The sequence below is a fragment of the Rhipicephalus microplus genome, chromosome 4, assembly GCF_043290135.1.
Source record: "Rhipicephalus microplus isolate Deutch F79 chromosome 4, USDA_Rmic, whole genome shotgun sequence".
In the NCBI taxonomy this organism is placed as follows: Eukaryota; Metazoa; Arthropoda; class Arachnida; order Ixodida; family Ixodidae; genus Rhipicephalus; species Rhipicephalus microplus.
This window is the reverse complement of record NC_134703.1, coordinates 214,034,985-214,057,161: the sequence shown is the minus strand read 5'-3', so window position 1 is coordinate 214,057,161 and position 22,177 is coordinate 214,034,985. Positions and strand designations below refer to the sequence as shown.

The window sequence follows — 22,177 nt, the reverse complement described above, 5'->3', positions numbered from 1 at the left end:
GTCACATGCCCCCATTAAACATCTGCCGAAGGATGACCCTGATGATGATTGCTTCCTAGTAATCATAAGTGCCGACGACTTCACCGAGCGACAGCGAGCTGACCTGGATTTCAGGAGCCTTGTAGAATACCTAAAGGGCAAGGCCGCCAGTGTTCCAAAAGTATTCAAATAAGAAGTTGCGTAGCTTTTTTTGAAGAACAGCGACCTTCTAAATAAAACCTCTCGCCACTTCGAGCCAACTACCTCGTCGTAGTACCTTCTGCGTTACGTCCAGATGTTTTAGGTGCTTTACACGATGACCTGACGGCTGGACACCTCAGTGTTTCCCGTACGCTCGCAAAAATGTAGAAGTATTACTGGCCACGCCTTTTCGCGAACGTCACTCGTTATGTGAAGACATAAATATGATGGCATATCCAAGCAGATCGCTTGGATATGACCCCATATTTATGGCACTCGACTAAAATTTGAGAAATCAATCATTTAGCCAGCTGTCAGATAAACCTTAGATAAAATTTATAGTTAGCGTTGATAAAATTACACCTATTTGAAAAAAATTACGTTGAGTTATTAGTTTTGGTTATTTTTGTCTCTCATTACCTAGTCGTGCTTCTATCATTGGTGGGTGTTGATGCCTGTGGCAATAGGTTTTCAACATTTTTCATTCCGAGTTTCACGACACATTTAATTTGACCATGCTAGCACCTTTCGGAGAGGCGTGCTTCACATGAGCAGTTGCCATCTTCAACCTCGGGCTCGCTAAACATGTTATTTAACTTGAAGTAAATATGATGCGGTTCGCCGCACAGGCACAATGTTTGCATGCACAGTGCAACTATGGCTGCTGTTTCACCAGTGAAATCTTTTATGCTGCTGAGAGCTACATGTTCTGCGGCCAGCACCTTTCACCTTCGACGAAGCAGAGGAATCCAACCCCAAAATTCAGGTACTTCAGCACAGCCCCAAGTGAAAGCGTGTGCCACACTGTCATGCATTGCTATCTTTGTTTTTGGACAAGTCTTGCCAGGACAAGAAGCGTTCTATGGATTGGCAAACTATACCACGCAATCTTCTGGGTACACCACGTCAGAGGTCCATTGCAGAGGTCCATTGCAGGGCCACCTGCTTGCGCAATAACATAGATGTGGATCCTGCTGTTACAATATGTGGTCTCCACTTCTGTTGTCTTTAACGTGGGTGCGCCATACTGCCTAGCGACCGTTCATGGTCTGCGAAGCCACTGGTAGATGTGAAGCTCCGTGTTTGTATGTAAGGTATTCGTGCGGTTTTGAGCCTGTGAGACGCCCTAAAAAGTTTTGACTAGTCGGGGTCAATCATAATGCGATGGCGCAAGCGGGTCTCAAGTGGTCGATATCGTATGTTTTAGGCACTATTTTGATGCTGCCACGATCGAACAATTTTTAGATGCGAAGCAGCTCGTTGACTAGCCTGTGTAACACTGTACCTTCGTGCGTTCTCACGAATGCACCGCAACGCGCTCTCCTTGCTGCAGGTGTTGGAATGGTGCCAAGTAGGTCACACCGCAGCTGAGCGTTGACGTCACGCTCCCCTCGCAGTGCACGCAGAAGTCACTCTCTCGCCTGCGGCACACTTGCCGCAGGTGCTGCCTCATCCGTTCGCCCTGCAACATGTGCTGTTACCGCCGCTCGCTCCGCTACATTCCTAATTCGTTGGTTCATGTGCAATAAACCTGACCTGCGTCTAACGTGCACGTCTCTTCTGTGCGTTGTTGAGCACTCAGAGTTAGCAGCATGTGTGTTAATCAAAAGCGGACTGTGAGTCTGTGTCCAACCGGAGTCTTCTGTCTCTCACTGCCCATTAGCAGCGATTGGCATGTTCCAGCAGGATACAGTGGTCCATCACTGTGAGCTCTGCGCCTCCTTATGTTTCTCTCCAGCGCGATGCCACCATAAGCGCCAGCGTCGCTGCCACCACCAGTGCAAGCGTTAGCGCCCACTGCTTTGCATCTACGCATGGTTTTCTTTAAGGGGAGATGGTGTAATTTTTGTGCATGGACTTTAAATTTAAGTTTCCTTCAGTCACGGCTCGTTTATGCAGTTGCTTCGACCACCACTCCTAAATGCGGTCATTCATGAGCGCGAAGCCTCGATTTTGTGGTCAGGACAGCATCAGTTTGTTTCTCTTAAATTGTTGTCTATCTCGTCGCTTGAATTCTAAAGGGATTGACAACTGCCCAAAACATGAAATGACTAGACGGATGGAAATATTGTCCTTCATAGTGACTCAAACTAACCCTGTTTTTCTCGTTATGTTATTTTAGATGCGAAGCAGCTTTTTGACTAGCCTGTGTAATGCTGTCCCTCTGAGTCTCCGTGTCAACGCTCCGCACAGCCTTTCTCCGCCGCAATTGCTGGAACGATGCCAAGTAGATCAAGTCGTAGCTGCGGGCTGACGTCACCTTCTCCCTCACTCGCACCAGCTGCCGGCTCTTCCCAACATACCTAGGTGGTGTTGCTCCTCCGCCCGCTAACAACGCACTGTTCTCTCGCTTCACCCTACCCACCGCCTGCAACGCTCGACCGCACGTTGGATGGAAACACTATTTTGGCTCGTTTATCTGCGATGAAATTTACATGAAACTCAACCCTCCTCCCGTGTCCTTGCGTTTCAAAGAAACATTTGCTCGAGTAAAAGCTACACGGAGTTTCGCTTTAAATCGTTCTTTGAGCATCTGTGTCGATGCCAGTTTCAGCCGGGTCAATGGCGTGTGCACTGCTGGTGCTTCGCATCCCATCATGGTTCCCTTAGGGGAAATGGTCCATAATTTTCTTCATTGAAATAAGAATCTCATAGGATTGCATAAATTTATGTCATTGATGAAAGTTTATTTTGTAATTGCAGTAATTTTTTTCATGTATTGTATTTGCTTTTCTCAAAAACAGGAGTTCACTAAAGGCAGCCAAAGACATAGCTGACCGATTTTTTGGGCAACGCAACGGAGAGTGTCAGCACACCATAGCAGCAATTGGAAACTGCCACATTGACACAGCCTGGCTGTGGCCCTATGCTGAGACCAAGCGAAAGTGTGCCCGAAGCTTCGCGTCTGCACTTCTGCTGATGGAGAAGTTCCCAGAATACACCTTTGCCTGTTCACAGGTTAGTATTGGTTGACCATCATACTGCCATGGTAGTGCTTTTTGGTTAGTTTTTTTTTCGTTTCGTTATCGTATGGTGAAAGTTTGAGACAATCTCGCACAAATGTTCCATAATATAGCACTTTTATACTATGCTACTTTTATGTAGTGTGGCACCTGTACAATAGTAGTTTGAGCTTGTACCACGAGCCTTTCTCCGACCAATATTTTGCGTCTACCTGACTGGTGCGCGTGCACTCGGGCAACTCTCCTCTTGCACCGCTGCTGCGCCTCCGCATTCGACATTGTTCTGGTGCCTCTCCTTTATTCATGACACCATGTTATACCTTCTGATGTCAGCTACCTTCCCACGAAATACAAGAAAACTTAAAAAATTATAGTAAATATTTAAAAAGGCTAGTCCAAAAGTATATAAGAAGTCTTGTTGAGATTTTATTTAAACGTAAGCAGCTCGAAAACCTCTTGTAGCTTTGCTAATGCCACGCTAAAAACTTCTAGAGAAAATTCTAAAAACGTCTTTCTAGATTTTTTAAGAACCTTTGTAAACATTTACTATACTTATATTATTAGAAGCCTAGTAAACTTCTTGCCAAGATTTTAAAAAGACTTTTGCTAGATCTTTTAACACCTTTTTTAGACATTTATTTTTCATGCAAATCAGCTTGTTGAGCATTTCCCGTGGTTAATTTGTTGCATCAAGTCAGCGTTTTGCAATCGACGCATTTAGCTGTTCACTGTTGAGAGTGACAACTATCTACAGTAGCATAGTTTCGCATCAAATTGACTGCTGGCACTTTTTTAACCAGCAAAATTGGTGCCCTATTTGTTGAAAGAATTAATTTGTGACTGCCGTCTGTCATTACAATAATCTATTTTGCTTGGAGACAAGACGGGCTTTTAAACGTCAACTCATTATTGTTTCTGGTGGTGCCTGGAATGCATCATGCTGCACATCCAGAAGTAAATACAAAATTTCAACATATCTTGTTGCATACTTGTAGCCTTTATTATATATAATAATGACTGCACACTTTTTCCCAGAACTTGCATGATTTATAGTAACTATAATTATACAAAGCAATTGAGGGGCTGGCCAGATACTTGGTCCAGGAACCTGCACACATACAAAAGGCACAAACTGTTCTCTTTGAGCAGACTTATATCAGTGCAACGAAATTAGCAGGCTAGCTCAGCAAACACATTGGCCCAGTAGCAAATACATGAAGGTAGAAAATTTGTTCCAGCCAAAAAGCAGCAGTCGAACAATGAATTTTTTTCTCAACCAGTGCACTTAAATTTAGGTATGTTAAAATCATGAGTAGTCGAAACTAATGGATTGCACCACAAACCTGTGTTTAAGAATCAAATTGTGGTTTTGGCAACACCCCGAATTCTAAATCCATACCAAAATACTCGCTCAAAAGACACAGTGAAGTAAAAAACGCTACAGTATTCTAGAATGCCTTCTATCAGTCATTATTAACAATGTTAAACATGGTTAGGTGTCACTGTGATATATCACGCATGGTTAGGCATTGGCAAGGTTAGGTATGATTTAGTAAGACAGTAGAAAATCACTCGATTGCACTTATGGCATGAAGTTTCCAAAGACAATGAAATAAGGTTACAAAAACATTAAAACAAAATATTCAGTCAATATTACAGTGAAAATAAAACCATTGATCTGGTACAGCCTTTTTGAAATGCAAAAAATTCAATTTTAAGTGACTAACTGCAGATTAGACAAAAATTAAACATGACATAAAACCTTAGAGAGCAGCACTCACACATTCAGAGACGGGCATTGTGCTTGTAATAAAATTTAGCCCTAAGAAGAGAAAACTGCCTTTGCAGATAAGTCATGTGTGCAGGGGGACACAAAGTAAGACAATAATCAGCTGCCTAATCAGTAAGGCAGTAATGTCAGCTGCCTAATCAACTAAGAATACAAAACTTTTGGTGCCTACAATAAGTGGGTATGTTTGCATAGAACAGTTTGTGCTAGTCGTGTTTCTAAACACTTCCACTTTGAAAAATTCTTCGAGCATGTCGATGCTCTGAGGTATTTCACGCGGAAGTTTACTGTGCTTTTCATGATTACGCATTCAAGGCAGTGAGGATCAGCAAAACATTACTGCTTGGTGGGACGAGCAGTCAGTGCTTGCTATCACCAGCCGGTAGTAAAAAGGTAACCATTATAATGCTTGTCTATGGCTTTGACCCATGGTCAGATTATATGCGGCACCTCAGGGAGTAGTAGCTGTGTGCTAGTGCTCACTGTCCTGCGCGCATGATGATGCAACCCTCAACTAAACTTTTCAGCGGGATATCTGAGCACAGGCATGCCAGAATTTTGTGGACCTATGTAGAAATGTGACTGGTACAAATTTTTAATACATGCGTGGCTGCCTGCTGCAATCACCAATAAGTTCATTATTGAATCTTATTCGAGGGCACGGCTGACAGTGATAATTATTCTTGCACATTGTGTTCCCCTGAACACTTAGCTATCTGCAAAAGTGGCTTTTACTCACACAACTTACAGCACTGACTTTATTAAAGAAAAACAAAAGGCTTAATATTGGACGTCTGAACGTGCGCGCTACTTGAATACAGCAACAAGGTGGCTCAGTGAAGTTCCCTTTCCATAGGAAACAGAAGCCTTTCGCAGCTGCTGTGCATTCAGTAGCCAACTTTTTCACAAGCCACCATTGATGAAAGGCTTGTCTGGAATTCTTTCACACTCAGTTCGTACGAGGTGCATGCATAGGCTGCGATGGAAACAGCGAAAAAACAATTTAGTGACGTGAGTGACATGTGTCTCTTAGGAAAACTGGGTTTGTCAGTATATTTAAAATGATTTCGAACAATGTGTCTTAAAACAAGCAGGATGTACACAAGCTAGAGATGTTACAAGCAAAACTTTTTTGATGTTCTTGGCAAACAGAGTTGCAGCCTTATGAAAGAAAATGCAATTTCCGCATTGTAGATGTGTCAAAACCATGCTTGAATTGCGCTCGTGCATAGTGCATTGAAAGCAAATTATATGATACCACAACACATACATGATGGTATGCACTTAATCAAATATTCATTGCAGGTAACCAATAATATTGAACATGAATTTGATTTCAAATACATCTAATGTAGCTTTTTTCAGGCTGCTCACACTGGGAAGATTATACCTATAATGTCAGAAATTGGTGTCACTAAATTACTATTGTGTGCTGCCAAATTATGGTCATCAGTTTCAATAATTTTGATTGGCTAAAAGGCAGTACCCCTCACTCAAGCATCACAGGTTGTCTAATGAAAAAAAAAAAAAAAACATATGAGGCCCCCGCTTTGAACCACACACCATCCCAATAAAGCATGCGAGCTTCTGCAACAATCTCCGGGAACCAAAATCTCGCAAGCTATTGACCGCAATTTAGCAATAAGATTTGATGAAGCTGATTTCCAAATTTGTATAATTCTTTCAGTACAATAGCTTGAAAACTTGCAGTCTATATCTATTACTCTCAAATAAGTGCGGTGTCGAATTTTACATTTCAACAGCAATACGTCCATGACTTATGCATGCTTACCGTGATTTATAACATTATCGCGAGTTTTGAGTGACATACCACAGATTCCGTCAACATCTGTAGTGCATGTCTAGAAAGTTTACTTTATCCAGTATACTGTTAAGCTTGTCTATAATCAAAAGTTTCATTGGAGGTGGCGCTATAAACTATTCCTAATGATCGTACACATAAATGTGTTTATCAAAGTTTCAACACCAAGGTTGGGCGAGGTGCATAAAATACTTAATAAACCAAAACAAAATATGAACATAGTGGAAAGAAGCAGAGTAAAATTGATGGTGTTCGAACATGTGGACTAATGGCTGAATTTGTTCTCGCACAGTAAAGTACAGCAATTTGGCCACATTTAGCCATGAAATATTTGTTCTAAAATACAGTTCATGATAAACTAGTGGCTTAAAATGCATGGATTCAGGCCGCATGAGGCAACCTATGTTGCTGCTGTTTGTTTGTTTGTTTATTAATACTGTCAACCCCAGCTGGGGTTTTTACAGGAGTGGAAAACAAATGAAAGAAATGGTCATGAAATACGTTACAAAATAGAGACATACAGCGAACACAGGTATTTACACTAAAAGACAAAGTTAAACACAGGCATGTGCACTTGCATTCTGCACATAGAAAACAACAATTAACAAAGCGAGAGGCAATATACATTGACATCGTGAATTATGACGCATCTATTTCGGAGAAAATAAGCGATTCTAAAGCTGCAGAAAACGCCGTGATAGAGGAAGACATCGCGACTTTGTTTGGTAGTTCATTCCATTCTTTAATTGCCCTCGGAAAGAAGCTGTATTTAAATGCGTCGTTTCGGGTGGCTGGTGGCTGTATATATAAAGTGTGTTTGTGTCTAGAGCGCGGATCTGGAGAAATTTCAAAGAAATCTAATGAGTTGATTTTAACCTGACTACGAATAATGAGGAATAGGAATTTCAAACGGTCATACTTAGTTCTAAGTTCTAAGGCTTGTAGGTTTGCACGGTTGCAAAGATCGGAAGCAGAGTGCATGCGTTGATATTTATTGAATATAAACCTGGCAGCCATTCTTTGAACTTTCTCCAGTTTATGTAGGTTAGTGGTGGTATGAGGGTCCCATACTATTTTACAATATTCAATTATTGGGCGTACTAGCATTTTGTACGCAAGACTTTTTACCTCGGGTGTTGCGTCATGTAACCTTCGCCTCAGACCCCATAGAGCTTTGTTTGCCTTTCTACAGGTGACGTCTACGTGAGTATTCCACCTCAAATCTGGAGTGAATATTAGCCCTAAATATTTATATTCTGTTACCCTTTTTAGATCGTGGGAACCAATATTGTAATTATATTTGAGAGGTACCTTTTTTCTTGTTATGCTCATGCAAACTGATTTTACGGGGTTTAGAACCATCTGCCATTCATTACACCATAGTAAAATTTTGTTTAAGTTGTTGTTCAGGTCTACCTGGTCTCTCAGGGATGTGATCTTGTTATATATAACGCAGTCATCTGCAAACAATCTCACGGGAACAGACAAATCTGAGGGCAGGTCATTTATAAAAATAAGAAATAAAAGAGGCCCCAGAACACTGCCTTGAGGCACACCGGATATAACGGGTCTGGACTTCGATTTAATTTTATTTATTTCTACGTACTGTGTACGAGAATGGAGGTAAGAAATGAACCACTGAGTAATATTTGAGTTTCTGAATATTTCATTTACTTTAGGTATCATTCCAACTTTAGGTATCTTATGTATACCTAAAGTTGGAATTTTACTAAGCGAGCTACATGAAGTCTTAAGTGTAAGTGCAATTTTCGCGAGCCCTACCTAACACAATTCAACACGCTGCACACGAACACGCATCAACTCGAGTATCACGGTAGTTTATAGAGACGTGTGCCAGTGCGGATGCACACACCGGCATACATTCGGCCACTCTCAAAGAAAAAACTTCTCTGATAGTAGTCATAACGTATAACGATACTGTAGCTGTTTAAAATGGAACGTACAGCAGATGAAACTGCCTCAGACACGTTCACTTCAATAGCGCACAATATGAACAGGCATCAACGCCTACACCTAACAAATGCCCCAGAATAAATAAACAAAAATAGTGGTCACTTGCGAGCAATGCCCCCTTTAACACCACTGCCAACAGAGGCTGACATCCGCCACAACTCTGCTCGAATCTGCCGCCGAATTCCCGCTACGCGTGCATGTTTCACACTCCACACAAAAGAAAAAACTTGTCCGTGCTTATCTTCGCAAAACTTTGCCTTTACACTGCTGAAGTACTACAGAAAAGCTGTGTCTCCACGTAAACAAAAGCTCACTTATCGTGCACATGGTAGGAAAAATGTGGTGAACGCAGTGATAACAAAGCGCCGACAGCAGCAGTGTTGTACATACTTGCCGAGTGCTCCACGATACGAACTCACACGCCTTTGCTTGAGTATAGCGCATCTTCGTAGTCAGCAGCACTGGTGGAACACAAAACACGAACACAAAGCACAAGCACACTTTTAAAACACGAGAGAAATTGACCCGAATCCGCTCTTTCGAGAGGCGACTGAGCTCGTCCAGACAAGTAAAATTTTTCTAGCCGTGCAGGCGCACAACGCATTTGCGCGTCTTAATTTCTTAATGCTGACTAGAGAGCTCAATTGCTACATTGATATAGGTAAAAAGTATGTAAAAATATATACTACATAAATATGTAAAGCGAATATTATTTTGATTAAAAAAAAAAGAAAGAAACTTAGAAAACACCCTGCATATATTGCATGGACAATCAGGACTTCATTCGCGAATTCTACCAAAAGTTCTAAAAAATAACTTTTAGGAAACGTTTTGAGAAGACTTCTGAAGATAGTATTTAAGACCCGTAAATTATTACGTTCTGCAAACTCTACTAATAACTCCCCTCTGGCTTTTCTAGAGCAGATGCCATCTACCCCACTGCATGATCTCCAGCCAGTTTCTTGCCTACTTTGGCAAAGTCGCATACCAGAATAGTATACTGGGCTTTACTTTACTAATGGCTGACTCTACGTCTTCATAGAAGTGTTCAAGCAAATAATCATCATGGCTCAATGCAGGCGCATAGGCTTGTACCACCTTCATCTTGTACCTTTTGTTAAGCTTAATTGTGATACTTGCAACCCTCTCACTGATGCTATGGTATTTCTCTATGTTGCCAGCAATATTCTTGTGTAAAAGAAACCCCACCCCCTAGTTCTTTTCTGTCAACTAATCTATTGTAGCATAGGACATGTTCGTTTTTCAGCACTATAAAAGCCTCGCTCATTTTCCTAAATTCGCTGAGCTCTATCACCTGCCGTTTTACACCCTTTCATTCCCCAAATAGCACAGCTAGACTAACCTCACCACATAGCGTTCTAGTGTTGAAGGTAGCCAAGTTCAGATTCCAATGGCGACCTGTCCCGACCTAGGGATTCTTAGCACTCTCCGCTGCGTCACAGGTCTGACCGCCGCCTTGCACAGTTGCTTCGCTGCTGCTAGGGTCTGAGGGCCAAGGATTAATTGCGGTGTTCTTGGGAGGTTGTGGTCAGGTACTGCACAAGGGTGGCCAATCCTGCTCTGGTGAGGGAGTGCACTGCCGGCAGGTGGTCGCCAGTGAGGCCGCACCCCAGACCTCTTTTTTTTCTTTTTAACGATTTATTTTTCACGTGCTTTAAGTAAATATATCATTGGAAATGGTTTGGCATCTGCGTTCAGACTGAATTTTGTCATTGTATTCTAGGCTGTAGGGCTATCTTATGGAAAGGGCTCTGTTGCACTTTCTTAGCACTGCATAATACCACGACAGCCTAGCAGCTGTCAACTTCACATGAGTTGCAGATCGCCTGGCTTTTTTTTTAACTGTTTCAAAGTCAATTGAAAAAGCGGCACAGTTTCGAACTTCTGACCTTGCGAACTAATGCTTTGAATTTTGTGGCTTAACACCCTGAATAACCCTTCTTTTCACGTGTTTATTCTCTCCAAATTTCTTCCTGTCTCTCTCAATTTAGACATTGTTATCTTCAAAGTGTCCGAAACGCTGGCATTTTGCTCATTTTGAGTTGTCGCACACCTACTTTGACGGTTCCTGTCAACTGACGAGTTGCGCGTTCTTGTTTTCGAGCTAATCAGCTACTTCTATGTGATTGTTACGTCGAGTGTATACGCCGTGGGCAGTTGGGTTGCACGAAAAGTAAACAAGAAAAGTTTCCAACTGCTAAAGAATAGACTGGTTCTAACTTTAAGGCTGTGTCCTATTTTGTTGGCATATTAGAGTCCAGCAACAGTCTCGGCAGAAAACAGCACTTTGCAATAAGTGAAGAGATGCTAGAAGTTCTAAGGGAATATGTCTACTTAGGACAGATAGTAACCGTGAAGCTGTACCATGATTGAAATAACTAGAAAAATAAAGATGGGGTAGACCACATATGGCAAGCATTTTCAAATCATGAATGGTAATTTGCCACTAACCCTCAAGAAGAAGGCATATAAGAGCTGCATCTTGTCGGTACTTACCTACGAAGCAGAAAACCGGAGGCTTAGAAAGAGGGTTCAGCTTAAATTGAAGACAACGCAGCGAGCAATGCAAACGAAAGGGTTAGGTGTAACCTTAAGAGACAAGAAGAGAGCAAAAAGTATGAGCTGGCGCTGTGTGTTGGGACGCCGAGCTGCGAAGACGTGGGAAACGAGCGTCCCTACTGCCACGAGAGCAGCATGACCGCCCAGTTTTCAGGATGTTGGCACGAAGAGCTCGGGAAGTGGCCGTCGATCTCGGAAATGGTCTCGAGTGAGACTTCCCGGACTTGCAGTTCCTGGCGGTCTTGCAGCTTCCCCACATCGCATTAGGAAGAGAGCAGCCCACACCAGTCAGCCGAGTGGACACATTTTTTGGGGAGTCCTTAATGAGCAACACTTAGCGAGGCCGAAAATGGAGACAAGGACTAAGACACTGGCGATGCGAACAAGCGGAGAGCGTCAAGTGGACGCGCCCCAACGACGAGCTTCTTCTGCACGATGTGCTTCATGCATCCAAGTGCTTCTTAAATACCGTGGAGCGTTTAGAAAAGTAATGCAATTTCAGCTGCCATTTTGTTGTAGATGTAAGCCATTAATTACCGTTACAGTTTCACTGATCCTGGATGGAATGGTGGCGTTCTTTCATTTCTCCCAAAAGCAACTAGCTACTGTTGTTTCCTTAGAACTTCGTTTCGTGCAAGACGGAGCCGCAATAGCACTTAGGCACTGGGCTACGCTGCGTAGCGCTTTATACGACGCCACCAAAACACCCAGGAAGATGAGGCCCTCCCTGAAACAGCGAGCGGCGCAGACAAGATCAGAGGTCTGCCAAAGCGTAGAGTGACCGAGGAAACAGCCTCAGAACCACGAGTAACCAAAGCCGCCGATAATGAGGTAGCAGAAATCAAACGCGAGAATGTTATGCTCGGGAGCCTAGCAGTACAGATTAATCAAGAGGGGTACATGGGAGCGCAAACTCGAAAAACACAGATCGGAGAAAAGAAGTAGGAAAGAGCAGTAAGGTCGGAGGCTAAACTTGAGATTAAGATAATAGGCAGAAGCAACGACACATTAGTGAGAGAATTTTCAAAAGTGTTTTGTATTAAGAAGAGAGGCACGAGCTGCATTAGTGATACAACTGTTTCACTTTACCAAAATGAGCTGTAGCTTCTTGTAAGCGAGTGTGATCAGTGTTTTCCGATATTGATGCACGCATGTGCAGAGAGCTGTAATCTGGGGTCCTGTTCTTTCGAATAAACAGTTGAAGTGAAAGTTTTGCGCCTGACCTTCCTACTTCCTCCTACTACTTTTCTCTGATCTATGTTTTCCAAGTTTGTGCTACCCCATTGACGTTAAAGGTACTGACGTAAAAACTTTGTCCTCGTGTTTTTTTGCTGCAATGTGTTTTTGTTAGTCATAAAACGACACATTGTTTGCTGCAGCACGTGACAGGTAATCAACTACAGGCCCCTAATTATCGACCAGTTTCGGAAAAGCCACCGGGTGCAACTATTGCCAGCTCGCGTGTACACTTCTAGACCATATCAGCACACAGAACTGTGACACACCTCCGCATGGTCCGCATCAAGAATTACTTTCGGGTAGGAAAGGGGACTGCAGTTTCTCCAAACACTAAACTTTGAAATCATGGGCCACAACCACGTACTCGCGACCAGCCTTCGAAAATTTTAGACTGTGGGAACAAACGCATTAAAAGAAAAATGACGGCTTAGAAGTCATGATAACTTGTTTTATTTGCTGCAGCGTGGTGACGTGAGGGAAGTAGGGTCCCCAAAGGGCCCCCTTCTATAGTGTCAATGGCACGGTGGAGTCGAGCGCTCACACAAACTTGAAAATTAATTTAAAATGCCTTGCAAGCTATATTTGCTGTTGATATTTTGCAGATTATATAGTCGAGCCCACTTATAACGAACCTGAGCGTGACGCTGCATTCGTTCGCTGTATCCCAAAGTTCAGAGTAAATGAAACACATCTTTTAAAAAAAAAGTTGCGAGTGGAAATGCAATTTTTTTTGCACCAAATGTCCGTGATGCATGTGTTTCAAAGAGCAGAAGCGTTAAGGGGGGTCTCGAGTTAGTTTAAAACGGCAGGGTGCTCGTTCGCCGAGGCTTGTGTCATAAGCTGCATGAGGCACTGGCTCCAAAGTTTCGTTGTTCTCGCAATCCGATTTCTCCAAATCGCTCTCGCCACGTAATTCATTCACAATGCCCCAATCCGAGCACGGTTCCGCAGTGTCGGCATCATCATCAACCGTAATTGAACTATCGCAACAGATGTCCCACCCGCTCTAGCAGGTCGGAGTCGACAATGCGCTGCCACAAATCACTGCCGCAGTGGTCCTGTTAGGAAGCGTCGGGCTCGGCATCGAGGCCGACTTGACGAAGTCGGCCTCGCGACAGTTTCGCGCGCAAGTAGCCGTCACCGCCGCGCACGAAATGTTCACCATCTCCACAGCTGAATACCGGGACGCTTGAAGAGGCAAGTTGGCTGCCAGGTGGTCAACAGCTATGAGCAAGCGCTCCACAACGCGGCACCTAACGCGCGGACTACGCTCAAGCCAAGTGGTCACACTTTCGACATTTTGTTGAGCGGCAGAAAAAAGCGTGCTTGTCCTCCCGTCTGTCATCCTGACTACACACGCACACCAAGAGCGAGAAACGTGCACACGCGACACACAGGCCAGAACATGTGGAACAGCTCTGGGCCCGTATACAGTCAGAAAACGAAACGAATTTGAGCCAGCGTAGCGGGCGTCCCGGAGCGGTGGAGACGGGCGAAGGCACAGAGGAACCTTCCTGTGTGGGCGAAGGGGTTGATATAAAGAGAGGAGAGCAGACTTGCGAGGGAAGGGCAAGGAGTTCCGATAAAGAGAGAGGAGGATGCGGCGGGTGGGCGAGCTTGAAAACCAAAACGTGACGGAAAGGAGGCAGGCTGGGTAGCTTGCTTGAAAGGTCCACGGAACTTGCACGTAAAAAAACTTGGAAAGAATGCCTACGAGCGCAAAAGTTGAAGCATGGCCACCTGCATCGGTGCGCGCGGCAGTGTTCGAAGAATAGGCGGCTGTAGTAAAAGAATATTTTTGTTGTGCTGGTCAGCTTGCGTGGCCTCACGAACTTCGTTATTTTGCGATTCGTTCTGCGCAAATAACATCCATTTTTGCACTTGCACGCGCGCGGAAGGCATGCCGAGTCGATTGCAAAGTGAGGGAGAACAAGTCCTAAACACGAAACGAATCACAAAGTCGGTGGGGTAGCGTACGCGCATGCACTAGGCGCAGACTATCGTATACAGTCCAGTTGGTGACCGACGATGTTGGCAAATGCTCTGGTCACTCCAGGCCGGCGCCGCCAACCAGCGATCAAAAACAGGGTAGATGGCCGACCGGTCTTCAAAAGATCAGTGGCAGTGTGAAAACACGGGCCTTGTCTAGAGATGCGGGGTGCTCAGAAAAGGACGGAGGGGTGCGTAACAAAAAGCAGTCGGGGCATGGAGAAAGGAAACAACTTTCTTTCCTACATCCTTCCTCCATCGGTTGGGGAGGGCGGCAACAAGAGGGTCGCGGAATCAGGGTCGGCGTTTAACAATAGAATGTATAGGCACCTCGCCCGCCCTGATCTGTGGTCAAAATTGGTTTCTCGGGAAGTCGGCAAACCGCTGATTTCATTAGCTGTAACTGATAAGCGGCGCTCCGAGACATTCGCTGTAAGTGCGATTTTGTGCCATTGAACCAATGTATATTCTCACGGTCATGTGGATATTGTTCGCTTTAAGCGTAAGTTGGTTTTAAGTGGGGCTGTTATATGTGGGCTCAACAGTATATGAATGTTCACGGGGATTGACCGTGCAGGGTATCTCAGTTGTGAAATTTTGTGTAAGTACCTTTTTTGATCAGCTTGCCCAGCAACAAGTTTTACTCAAAAAGTTTGTGAATTGAAAAAGGTAGTCACACCCACCCAAACCCTTAGACTTACTCTCTTTAGCACGCCTGCTCCTCGCAACAATGGGGAGGATCAGGACGCTGCTATCTTACCTGCTAAAAAACGAGCTGTTCAAAGGCACAAAACTAGCCAGTGAAGGTCTGAAATTAAAGGCACACTCATCGAACTGCAAAACGCAGTGGGAAACCTGTCTTTAGCCTTGTCTGGTCTCACAGCTATGGTAGCAAAGCTCAAAGAATGTTCGATGTGGGCATTGACCCTTTCACTACCTCCATAGATGGATGCGACTTTTCACAGCATGAATCACGTCCTAATTCCGAACTCTTTTATGATGGATAAACGCTCCGCGCGTGGCTCTAGTTTCTCAACAGCTCTTTTTTTACCACCACAAGAGGGCACGATAAGTATCTCTTGGTCTACCAGTGGAATAGCGGAGGTCTAGCCAGGGAATAAAATTGGTCCTACAAGAAACTGTGTGAAACGTCCAACCTAAACCTATTCTGTAATGCTACAAGAAACCGTCAACACGTCCCCCAACATCTTGGGCTACCATGCCCTCATCCATAAATGTCGGAAATACAGAGGCAATGAAACGCTTGTCAGAAAGGGCCTCGTACCCCTAAAAGATCAAAGGTTCACAAGCTGAGCATATTATGACAGAGCGCCATAAACGAGCGCTCAACAAAGCGCGCACCTTCGAATTTTAACCGCTACATGAAATCGAGGCACCGGACAGACCCGACAAAAGCCGGCGCAAAGAAATAAACATCAAAAAGATGGTGTTCGCACACCTTTTCTTCTCGAAAACGCCGTTGCTACACTGTCAAACCTTCTCGCATCTATCGCTGAGCAATCTCTGAAAACATCTTGAAGGAAAGGGGCGTCGTGCTGCACAGTTGCGCCACGTTACGAGATAGGTCCCATCCTTTCTGCAGCGTTGGCTGTGTGGTGTGCCAATGAAACTTTTAGAAATTTCAGGAACCCAGTGGCTAGTGCATATAAGCCAGAAGCGGAGGGAGTCACATCAGGAGATGAAGAGAGTTTTCTAAAAACTTTTTTAAAGCAGTGGGGACCAAGCAGAGGGGAAGAAGTGTGTTTGCCACCTGCGAGTGAAGGCTTGTCTTACAAGCAGGAGAAGAGTGTGTGTTTACCGCCAGTGGACGAAGAAGTATTCTGCAGCTGCAGCGCTTGAGTGGCCGACGTGGTACCGGCAACGTAGTTTTGTTATTTTAGTGCAGATATTTGACGACGCGAGAGTTTCCTGAGTTTCCTGGAAGGGAAACTTCGGACCCAGCGGGATGAGAACTGGCGCTACACTTTGAGTGAGTTTTTCCTTGAAGAGAAGCATTCAAGCTTTGTTCTAAATACTTTGGACTAAATTCGTTTGACGAACATTTTAATCTGTAGTAAGTGCATGAGATTGCATTATAGCGAGTGTTGTTTGTGCCTGTTGTTTTGAGTGTATCTTGTTGTTTGTACCCGTTGTTTTGAATTTATTGGAGTATTTTGAGGGGGTTACGTTTTGTGTTGGATAGTGGTTGTGTGTGCATGTTTGTGTGTTGTTTGTTTCCGTATTTTAGAATATATATTTTTGTTTTGTTATGAACTGTCAGCTTTGCCTCGTTTTTTTGGACCACAGCTGGCATTGACTGGCGCATCATAAGAACCAATTCTAAATTATTCATTCTTTCGTCGTGTGTTTAGGGGGGGGGGGGTGATACATCAACACTTAGAATCAGCCCGGTGATTCCAAGGCTTAGGGATTAGTTACGGGACTAGTGACACAGAAATAATTCCTAACCGAACCTGAAAGAGTAGTATTTGTCTGCTAAACGTATACAGCAATCCATCCAAGAGACGGCAGCGTTTCCCTTTCTTGCTGAGAAAGTCGTCCGAGCTCGCCAGCGTTAGCCCGTTTATTATAGGTGGATACTCGAATGCTCCGTGAAATACTTGGAGATACGGCCATACCACAGCTAAGGGCAAAAGCTCATGGTGGGCCTCTCAAAATTGCAAATATACGTTCATCACAGATTTGAGCACCCCAATGCGAGCACGCAACTCGGTTGCAACAGGTACCACATTGGACTTGACAATAATCAGAAATATCGTAAGAGCTACATAGTGAAACACCCTGGAAGATTCGGGGAATGACCTTCTAATTATCCAGATCAAGATAGTGGGAACTACTCGCCCGGTCAAAAGCTTCAAATGGACTGACCGGGACAAATTCTGCCAGCACCAAGACAGCAGGCTACACGATGTGTCGATAGGAAACGTCGACTTATGGATCGCAGACCTGACTAGATAGAGATGTCGGAGAGGTCACGAAAATCACAACTTTTGAAATTACGACGGAGAATATGTATGGTCGCCTCACCCACCTCTGCGAAGCCAAGGAATTCATAGAAGGCTGATGAAAAGGCTGAATCGGCAGCTTAAAAAAAAAAAATTTCCGCATATTCACAAAGTGAACGATAATGAAGGAGCTTGCTCCATAGGTTAAATCTGGTAAACCGTGAATCCTCTGTACAATCATCATTATATTAAGACATGACACGAGAGCTGTGTGATTGTGTATACACGTTATATACACACTGTTTATTATTTACATATTTCAATGTACTATATACAGACATTTACATGCTGATGCAGTATATACATTTTGTTCAAGAGCTCATTTATGGATTGTATAAGCTCTAAGGAACATGTTTCTTTTAGTATAATGGCTTTGTGGTTTGTAAAGTACCAAGTCAGAGGATCTTGAATTGTAGCATGCAGTGAAAAGTTCAAGAAGGATCCTGACGGCGAGCCCGCGCTACAGCCGCATTTCGAGCTCTCCGCGCTGCCACCTTGGCCTCTGTGGTGTTTAAAGTGGGTGGTGGTATCAACGCGCACTGAGTGATGTCCAACGAAAGAGAAAGGAAGTGCGCCAAGAGCGAGCATTATATATAGGCGTGGCCACCTAGCGGTCTCCTACTAAACTGGAGCACGCGCCGAAAGCGGAGCAAGTGTCGCTGGAGCAGCGGCCCGTCATCTAGTCCCTAGGAAATGAAGAGCACAGCTGTGCTTCTACTGGAAGCACTGAGCACTAGCGTACACACTGGTGCAACGACGAGAGGCAACTCCCTAGCAAAAGGTGCAAGCTCCTAAATCATTTTCGATCTCTTCGTCATAGGAATGGGTAAAATAGAAAAGTAAAACCTATCCTTACAGAAGTAGTTTACATTGTACTGTACATATACGAGAGCTTGTGAAATATTATGTGTTGCTTGAAAGCTATAATGTAACGTCAATGCATCCATGTTAACTCTTAGTCATGCATCTACATCTCAAAGACTGACATCTATCAATTATGATTAAACAAACGCTTGTGGTCTAGGTGAGGGCGGAACCAGAGAAAGCGATGTCACACTCAGAAGAACGTGACTGATTGGATGCAGAGCTTTTGCTAAGGTCGCCTACTCGCGACATGTTGGGCTTATTGAACGCCACGGCCCAACCAGAGCGAAATGCAAGGCGCGTTGTGTCTTGTCTCTCGGCTGGTCACGTTTTTTCGCAGAACAAGCATTATCGGTGAACGCAGAGTTCATACATCAAGATGAAGCAGGTGCATTGCGCTATGTGTTGCAGGCCTATTTTTTTGTATGGATGAATGCTATCAGTGACACTGACGCTCATGAAAAGATGGCCACCTGAGAGTTTGTTTAGCATTGATAAAATTGCACATACATACTCTTATTATAAACGCGTCCAATGAGACAGATACTTAGAAACGACGCATTGAAGGAACTAATCGCGGATGCCACGGTCATGATGCAATACTGCACTTTACCAAGAACGCTGAGAGGACTGCGATAAATATAATAAGGTGTATTTTTGAGCGTACGAAGTATGCTACCATGGCATAGTGGATAGCGTGCCCGGCATCTGTTGCCGCGATCCAGAGCTCACCGGCTCCACTCCCGATGACTGTCATAGTCTCACGATGTCAAGCACGCCAGAAGGATGAAAGGAGTAGAACAAGTTTCTATGAGAAAAATAAAGAATTATGAAAAAACCTCAAGTATCAGAAAACATGAAAAGTAAGCTATAGTATCATCATCATCGTCATTATCATCAGCCTGACTACGTCCACTGCAGGACAAAGACCTCTCCCACTATCTGCCAGTTAACCCGGTCCTGTGCTTGCTGCTGCCAATTTATACCCCCAAACTTCTTAATCTCATCTGCCCACCTAACCTTCTGTCTCCCCCAAACTTGCTTGCTTTCTCCGGGAATCCAGTTAGTTACCCTTATTGACCAGCGGTTATCCTGTCTATGCGCTACATGCCCGGCCCATGTCCATTTTCTCTTTATTTCAACTATGATATCCTTAACCCCCATTTGTTCCCTAATCCACTCTGCTCTCTTCTTGTCTCTTAAAGTTACACATATCATTTTTCTTTCCATTGCTCACTGCGTCGTCCTCAATTTAGGCTGAACCCTCTTTGTAAGTCTCCAGGTTTCCGCTCCGTAGCTAAGTACCGGCAAAATACGGCTGTTATATACCTTCCTCTTGAGGGATAGTGGCAATCTACCTGTCATAATTTGAGAGTGCTTTCCAAATGTGCTCCACCCCAATCTTATTCTTCTTGTTACTTCAATCTCGTGGTTCGGCTGCGCGGTTATTACCTGCCCTAAGTAGACATAGTCTTTGCAACTTGAAGTGCACTATTACCTATCTCGAAGCGCTGCTCTCTTCCGAGGTTGTTGTACGTTACTTTCGTTTTCTGCAGAACAATTTTAAGACCCACCTTTCTGCTCTCCTTGTCTAACTCCGTAATCATGAGTTGCAATTCGTCCCCTGAGTTACTCAGCAACGCAATGTCATCGGCGAAGCGCAGGTTACTAAGGTACTCTCCATTAACTCTTATCCCTAACTGTTCTCATTCTAGGCTTCTGAAAACCTCCTGTAAGCACGTGGTAAATAGTATGGGGAGATTGTGTCCCCCTGCCTTACACCTTCTTGATTGGTATTCTGTTGCTTTCTTTATGAAGCACGATGGTAGCAGTTGATTCTCTGTAGATGTCTTACAGGATGTTTATATTGTAACGAACAAATACAGTGCCGGAAGCTAAAACAGCTATTTATTAATGGCGAACTTGTGCCCGTCAACTAAACACACAAAGGTCGTGAGCTCACTGGTCAAAACCTCGTCAACTTCTCTTGCGTCTCGCCTCGAGCTGCCCCTCGAAAAACCACCAGCGTTCCTTATCCAGCGCGTGATGTGGAGACACCTGCAGCCAGCGTTGCATGGCGCGTTGGCGCGTTTAGCTTGGCGCGTTTAGCTTGGCGCGTTTGGCTTGTCAGTTGGTGTGGCAGCACCTCGAAAAACCACCAGCGTTCCTTGTCCAGCGCGTGATGTGGAGACACCTGCAGCCAGCGTTGCATGGCGCGTTGGCGCGTTTAGCTTGGCGCGTTTGGCTTGTCAGTTGGTGTGGCAGAATTCATAAGAGCAGGAAGCGGGGCAAGACTTCGGTAGGTGCCTAACAACATGCGGCATTAGTCCCCCTCCCGAAACGCATCGTCCCGATGCGTACGCTGACGTCGAACAGTTTTGTAAAGGAGTATTTATCTGATGTTTGAGCACATATATCAGTTGTCTCGTTCAGTGCCTTTCGTAGTACGGTTTCATTCGTACTACATGTACGACTTCTGGGCGATTCCTGCGTCGGGTTGAGCACACTTGCCCTTCAGGAATTACTTCGTAGTTTAGCGTGCCTAACTGGCGAAGTACTTTGTAAGGGCCGAAATAGCGCCGCATCAGTTTTTCCGATAGGCCAGGTGCGCGTATAGGTGTCCACACCCACACTTTGTCTCCGGGGTTGTACTGTACGTCTTTCCGCTTCAGATTATAGCGACTTGCATCGGAGCCTTGTTGCAAAATGATACGATGTCTTGCCAATTGCCGTGCCTCTTCTGCCCTTTCTATGTAGTCACTGATGTGTGGGTCACTCTCATTCGAATCGTTGATAGGTAACATCGCGTCTAAGGTCGTTGTGACCGTCCGACCATAAACAAGTTGAAATGGCGTGAAGTGTGTCGTTTCTTGTACTGCGGTATTATACGCAAATGTTGCATAAGGCAAAATACTGTCCCATGTCTGGTGCTCAACATCCACATACATCGAGATCATGTCGGCGAGAGTTCTATTGAGCCTTTCGGTTAATCCGTTTGTTTGCGGATGGTATGCTGTAGTCCTTCTATGATCGGTGTGGGTGAGCTTCATAACAGACTGCATCAAACGGGCAGTAAATGCTGTTCCTTTGTCTGTAATGACAACCTGTGGTGCGCCATGTCGAAGTACAATCTGAGTGACGAAAAACTGGGCTACTTCGTTCGCCGTTCCTTTCGCGAGAGGTGATGTCTCAGCATATCGAGTCATGTAGTCTGTTGCTACCACAATCCAGCGCTTTCCCGATGAAGAGAGAGGAAATGGACCAAGCAAATCCATTCCCACTTGCTGAAATGGCCCTTTTGGTGGCTCTATTGGTTGCAACAGACCCGCTGGTTTCGATGGTGGTATTTTACGTCTCTGGCAATCGCGGCATGACTTAACATAATGGTGCACCGAATCCCTTAATTTCGGCCAATAATGCTTGCGGCGAATTCTGGCCAAAGTGCGACTACTACCCATATGGCCAGCCGATGGGTCGTCATGACACGCTTCTAAGATTTCTGCTCGCAGTGATGATGGTACAAGAAGCAGAAACGTCTCACCGGTGTTTACGAAGTTGCGCTTGTATAGGACGTCATTCCGGAGGACATAGGATGTCAAACCACGGACGAAAACTCGTGGTACCTCAATTTCGTGACCCTCCAAGTATTGGATAAGCGGGCGTAGTTCCGGGTCCTCTCGCTGAAGACGAGCCATGTCCGACACATTCAGAACTCCAAGAAATGGGATGTCTTGTTCTTGGTCAGATGATG

General features: G+C 44.6%; 1 protein-coding gene across 5 annotated transcripts in view; it reads left to right on the top strand.

Moving 5' to 3' along the window:
* The window catches only part of LOC119172976 (alpha-mannosidase 2C1), a 538,513-nt gene that overhangs the window by 125,635 nt on the left and 390,701 nt on the right, over positions 1-22,177 (top strand). For all 5 annotated transcript variants that reach the window (XR_012895065.1, XM_075893986.1, XM_075893985.1 and 2 more), the window contains one exon: positions 2,925-3,138. Coding sequence is in view for 4 of the 5 variants with exons in the window: in XM_075893986.1 (XP_075750101.1) it covers positions 2,925-3,138 (214 nt within the window). In the remaining variant the exon portion in view is untranslated. The remainder of the gene's footprint in view (positions 1-2,924; positions 3,139-22,177) is intronic.